Source organism: Fukomys damarensis, unplaced genomic scaffold, assembly GCF_012274545.1.
Source record: "Fukomys damarensis isolate Sample0158 unplaced genomic scaffold, DMR_v1.0_HiC HiC_scaffold_10, whole genome shotgun sequence".
In the NCBI taxonomy this organism is placed as follows: Eukaryota; Metazoa; Chordata; class Mammalia; order Rodentia; family Bathyergidae; genus Fukomys; species Fukomys damarensis.
Window position 1 is genome coordinate 40,763,929 of NW_022900922.1, and position 6,678 is coordinate 40,770,606.

At 36.7% G+C, this 6,678-nt stretch overlaps 1 protein-coding gene across 1 annotated transcript in view; it reads left to right on the forward strand.

The window, feature by feature from the left end:
• The first annotated feature begins 238 nt into the window (after nt 1-238).
• The window catches only part of LOC104870649 (prolactin), a 9,736-nt gene continuing 3,296 nt past the window's right edge, over nt 239-6,678 (forward strand). Inside the window, exons 1-4 of the mRNA XM_010636329.1 lie at nt 239-257; nt 3,358-3,530; nt 4,839-4,943; nt 5,929-6,105. Coding sequence (XP_010634631.1) covers nt 239-257; nt 3,358-3,530; nt 4,839-4,943; nt 5,929-6,105 — 474 coding nt within the window. The remainder of the gene's footprint in view (nt 258-3,357; nt 3,531-4,838; nt 4,944-5,928; nt 6,106-6,678) is intronic.

Below are 6,678 nucleotides of genomic sequence, written 5' to 3' on the forward strand. Positions count from 1 at the left end.
GGCTAATTAATCAAAGTAATTCATTTTCAACCTGTATATCTTTCTTGATATAAGACATAAAATAATATTTGTTGTATGAAATTATGAGGGTAATTTTGATGATTAAAAACAGAAGACTGGAAAAGGAAGGAGTATGCCTGATTAAATTGATTCATGAAGTTGTCAAAGCTAACATCTGATCTTTCAGGTGGGACGGCCAGTCCTCTGGTGAAGTGAGCTTCCTGTCATGTTCACCACCATGGTCACCAAGGGGAGAGGTACGTGCAGCAGTTTACGGAATTATTTATTTAATTAACACTCCTATGTGTGTTAATGCCTAATTTAACTCACAACAAGAGGTTTCGGGTTTATGAGATGAAGAAGTACCCAGTTACTTCTCTGCAGAGGAATAGCATGGTGCAAGACGGAGTCATTCAGTGGTTATCAAGTGGTGGGTCTTCTTACTTTGTCATCTGGCAATAGCTGCAGTACTTGGGAGTTGTGTTAGTGGAGGTCATAGAGGCACAGGGAGGGTGAACTGATGTCATATGGGTACAGGATAGAGTTTTGCTAAGCATTCTCCAATGCACAGGACAGATTCCAAACTAAGAGATTATTTACTTCAAAAACCCATAATGCTGAGTCAGAGACACTCTGGAACGCAAAGCCCAATGAGTACAATTTGCCACAACTCTATAAAAAAAAAACTGACAGTTTTTGGTAGTTGATCAACTTGAGTCACCTGAGTGAAACTTTCAATTCTGAGTTCATAATGCAGGGATAATGTGCATCATATAGTGCTTTCTTATTTCTTTCAAGTCAAATGACTTTTGTAAATGAAAAGCAGGCTACTGTTAAATAATCACTTTATTTCCTTAGAGACTTTTGCATAAAAATGAAGTATAAATAACCCAAAATTGTGTATGATACAAACAACAAAACACTTCCATATTTTTAGGAATTTATTTTTATATAAAATAATATTTTATATTTTAATATATATTTTTAGATTAAAATAGTATGTTGATAAATATGAAGATAAACATGCTCAGTTAAAGAGCACTTATCCACTTTTGAGTTTCAAAATCTCTTAGATCAGTTTGTCTGTCTACAATGCACATTTCCTTTACACATATACAGAGGCTATCCATTCCCAATATTATTTTTCTATAACTTGCATGAAGTACTTTTTTTTCATTGAGTTTATTGGTACTTTTTAAGTATACAGTACAGTTACATTCATCATTGGGATCATGTACCTTTACATGACAGGTCTTGTTTCTCATTTTTTTCCCATTCCCCTGCCCTGCCGTCACCCCTCCACACATCCCTGTTTCCACTTTTTCCTTTTTGCATATATTTTCTTATCCTTTAAATCCCTTCCCCTACCCTCCCCCCTTTCCTTACTCCTTTAGCATTTTTCTTCCTATTTCATATTATCAATTATACAAATTAAATCTTATTTGCACTTTCAGTTTTTCACACAAGAGAAACTATTCAGTATTTACATGTCTTATTTATTTATACTTGAATATAATCTCAATATGCATCCATTTAACTCTAAATGACTGTAGTTTCTCATTTTTTCTGGCTGAATAGTACTCCATTTTATAGAAAAACTTCATCTTCTTTATCCAGTCTTCAGTTGATGAGCACTTGAGCTGTTCCCAAGTTTTAGTTTTACAAACTGTGGTGCTATATACATGGGTGCATATATATCACTGTGGTATGATTCTTCTAATTCCTTTGGAAAGATACCCAGCAGGGGAATAGCTGGGTCAAATGGCACTTCTATGCCTAATTGTTTAAGGCATATCCATATAAAGTGCATTTTAATCCATTACTATTTTAGAAAAGTAATATTTTATAATATAAACCATATCACATTATTTTAATTTTGCCACTAATAGGTTATTTAGTTAAATTTTATAATAAATAATTTCAGGGACTTTAAATTATTAAAGGTAATCTCTTTAGGAATTTTTTCAGATGTAAATACTGAGGATTTAACTACTTTCATCTTGGAGAATTCCAACTGCATTTAACAAGGATCTGTGCAGCTCAGTTGCTGATTTGTACGTTTTTATATCAGAAATTATCATAGAGTAGTGCCACTTAAGGTAAAAGGTGCTTTTCTATTTGGTAAAAAATTGTTTTTTCTTTTCTTTTGTGTGTGTAAATTTTTACTAAGAAACCCATATCATTCCATCTACTGAAACATCAAGTTGATGAATTCAGATCTGATTATTGACTTTTTTAAAGTTGTAGTTTAATAGAACAAAGGAAGAGGATACAATGTATCTTCCAAGGTCTCCTATTGTTCTACAATAAAATTCAAAAGTATTGTGCTTCTCAAGAATGACTTCAAAATCTGTGTCCCATGATCACAGATGTGGTCCCTGCTGCACACATGCAGACTGAGAATCCAGAGGTGAGTACAAGGTGACAAGGTGAAGGACAAGGACCACAGCATGGATGTTTGGCCTCCCACACCAGCTAATAACAATGGGGGAAATCATTTAAATGTTCTAAGCTTTATGCTTTATGATTTAATATTTTTAACCATTGTTAAAAATGCAGAGCCTATTTTCCAGGGTTATTGTAAAGCTCAAATTTAGAAAAAATATCTAAAGTGTTTTGCAAGCATGATGTAAGTACATGCAATTATTTTATTGAATTAGCAGATCTAGAGCATTTTATGACACAATTCTTCTCATATTCAATATCAAAAACCAAGCAGTCCTGTGTTTATTCTTATGAAACCTAAAGCTAAAACATACAGATAAAATATTGAGTTCTCTTCTCACTGTTTGAGATACAAATATCTGTGAATGAGTTAAAAAATTACAAATTCTTGGAGATTAAGATTTTTTTTTCTTTTAATGAGTTTATTGGTAGATTTTAGATATACAGTACAATTACATTCATTATTGGGATCTTGTACCTTTACATGACAGGTGTTCTTGGTTCTCATTTTTTCCCCTTGTCCCTGCCCTCCTTTCACCCCCTCCTCCCCTTCCCATGTATAAACACTTTATTCTGGAGATTAAGATTTCTGATAACCTGCAGAAATATCCCAGGTACCACCATTCTTTAATAACCTTGTATCAGTCTTAGTTCAATTTCCATGCGGTTCCATCATACAGATGTACTTCTGAGAGTAAAATGAAATGCAGGAGTCACCTGCTTCTCAGACTGTGAAAATGTACCTCACCTACAGGGACACAGTGGAAGGTGATGGTTCTTCCTCATCTGAGCTCTTATAGCACCAAGTCGTGCCTTGGAGGCAATGGAGATACATGAGGCTTCACTGGGCAGGAGGCTTGTGATGACCTTGCCATGTAGATCATCCCTGATCTTGTATTTCTGTTTAAGCAGGGACCCTCCTCCTGCTGCTGGTGTCAAGCCTGGTCCTGTACCGGAATGTGGCCTCCCATTCTTCCTGTATCAAAGGGGCCCAATGCCAGGTGACCCTTCAGAGCTTGTATTCTGAGGCAACCAGCTTGTCTTCACTCATGTATGCCAGATCTTCTTTACTGATTCGGGATTTTGTAAGTGTGTTATTTATTTATTTTTTGAGGTACCAGGGATTGAACTCAGGATGTTGCAATTGTGAGGCAGATACTGCACCACTGAGCTAAATTCCTGGCCCCCAAGTGTTTCACTTTTTATCTCCTCCTAGAAGGAGCATTCACACCAATGAGTGGCTTCTACAATGTAAATATGAGGAATTCAGTTACCAAATTTCAAGTAACATATATTAATGTTAAAAATGTGTCAACCATTAATTTTGGAAAAAGAGTAAAAGGGAAATTTTATGAAATCTCGATTTCTAAAAGAATTAAATATTTTTTAAAAATCCTTCAATGCACTTAATTTTTACCAATTTAGACATCTGACAAAGATCACTTTCTAAAGTGACTTCCAATCCTTTCTCAAGATTTCCAGCATAGGAGCTGATATTTAGAACAGAAAGGCTGGTTCAGAAAAGGACACATGTTCTCACTTTGTTCCAAAGTATGTGAACACTGTCTGTTATTTCTTCTATGTCAGATGAGATCAGGGCTTCTAAAAACCGAGGAACTCCCTGTAGAAGAGGGCTCAGTGTCTGTGATACACTCAAATATTCATTTAATTCTTTTTATTCACTCCTGTGTCTTTCACTCCCCATTGTCATCTGGCTGTGTCGTGTCTTCCAAATTATAAGAGTCACACCTTTAAAATTTTACAATTTTGTCTTAATATTAGTCACTGTACTTCTCTTTGGTTTAATCTCAACCCATTATTTATAATTTTGTAAAATGTTTTTTATATTTCAATATTTATCTTGTCAAGATAAAAGACTTTGTACCTTGAATTTATGATACACATGGCAATATTCCTGTTTATGGATTAATAAGAAATGGAAAGAAACACGAGTTCTAGGGGACACTTAAAGAGAGAAGGTCAGTTCAGACTCCTAGAAAAAAGAGATTAAATAGGTGGATATAGATGCACAAACCAGGTGGTTTTGGCTCAAAAACTAGAGAAATATTACTGAAAATACTTACAGCATTGTAGTTTTTACTACTTTATGGTTTGCATTTCCAATAGTGACTTGCAGAAAGGGTGGAACAACAGGGTCCTGGCAAACAAGGGAAGGGGGTGGAATTCAGATGAGTGAGTAATAGCAATGAGATTATGAAACTAATAGAAACACCAGGAAAAATGGTCGTTGCTTTCATAATTAGATTTAATATTTAAATATCTCTAATTTTCACAAAATATTATGCATCCACAAACGTGTTAATATTTTCACAATGCATTCATATTTTCAATTTTCAGATTCCAACTAATTGAAACATTTTCAACATTTTCAGAATAAGCGGTTTTCTCACACCCCATCCTTCATGCCAACCATAATAACGTGTCACACTGTTATCATCCCCACTCCAGCTGGTGGAGAGGCAGCCAGGCTGATGCAGGTGAGTCCCTAGCCCTGCTCCACAAGAACAGCAGAGGCAGGGACTGGCTCTTCCCTGCCTTAGGCTCTCCGAGGCTATCTGATCAGTGGTAGCAGCAGTCATACCTGCAGAGAAAAGGAGGGAACAGTAAGCAGCCAAAGGAGAAGTGCTATGTGATAAACTATACATGAAATCAATCACTAAATGAAGACAGTACTGCAACCAGAAATTAACCATGAACGTCATGCTATTTTAACCAATGTCTTTTACCTAGGATTGAATATATTATGCTGTGGGGAAGTTTAAACCCAGTGGGATGTTCATGTACATACATAAGAAATGCAGATTCAGTTGTATTTATTGTAAGTCACTCGCGACTCCTGCAATGGCAGTATTATATTACTGACCCTTATTTGATCTGAAATATCTCTTCTGGGCTTTCAACATTCTCCTTTTCCTTCTCCTTCTGCTGTTCTAATGCCAAATTATTCACTCTTATTTGCTCCCCTGTCTCCTCCTACGTCTTAATCAAAAGTCACCCTGCTGTTCATGTCCCATTTCACACTGTGTTGTATTTCTCACAGATCCAACTCCAGCCTCTGTTATGATGACAGCAAAGCCTTAAGCACTTAAAATGCTCTGATTTTTCTTCTGTTACTATCTCTCTCTTCGAATCCCTGTCAAGAACAAAATGTTAACATTCTTTTAAACAGACAGAATTTCAAGTGGAAAACAAAATCAAATGGTATCCATTAGAGCTCTCATTAGAAAAAAGTGGTTATTTCCATAGCCATTTTATTTGTCTGTTGTACTGTAGCACAGTGTAGACCAATAGCTGAAACTGCTTTTTTTCAACTTATAACATCTACAGAATATTTTTATCTACAGAGACAAATTACAAAGATATATTTTACTTTGGATTCTAGGAGCAAAATCCATATGTATGTTAACTAACTCAGCTGTATCTTAACTATTTTAATGTCACTGCTTCAAACTGGTGGCACAGCATAAAGATATTATCAACGCAGTGATCCGCTTGCTGCACTCCTGGAACGAGCCCCTGGAGTATCTGGCTCAGGAAGCACACCTGCCAAAATTCAATCATTCTCTCTCCTGCCAAGCAGAGATTATTGCTGATGAAAACCATCAACTTCAAGAAATCACAAGTCAGATAGCCAACCAGGTGAGCAGGCTTTCAATGCTGTCTTGGTTTTCTAATAATGGATTTCCTTCCATGAGATAAATGTTTCAATTCTTCACTTTGCATAAACAACATGTTAGCCCAATGTTGCATCTTCTACTTGGCTATTAAACGAAATAAGGGATTCATACAACCATAGTGCAGATTCTAACATAAACAAGTGTTTGCGGTCACTGTCCAGAGAGGGGCCATCTTTCCAGCAGTGTTGCAAATACCTCAAGGACTGTCCTTTCATTGGGTGTATGGTTAAACACTTTTCAGGAAAGAAAATCAGAGCAGAACACAAGAAATATTTCTTCAAAGTATCTCAGGACAACCACAAGAATTTTGGTCATCCCTTCCCTTCCTTCCCTTCCCCTCCCCCTTGCCTCCCCTTTCCCCTCCCCTCCTCTCACCTCCCTCTCCCCCTCCCCCACCCCTCCTCCTTTCCTCCTCTCGCCTCCCCCTCCCCTTCTCCTAGCCTCTCTTCGCCTCTCACCAGAGGACCAGAGTGGGAAGGGAAAAAGGAAAAAAATCACAGATTCAGGGTAGTCTGCTCCACACCCCTAGCCAAAG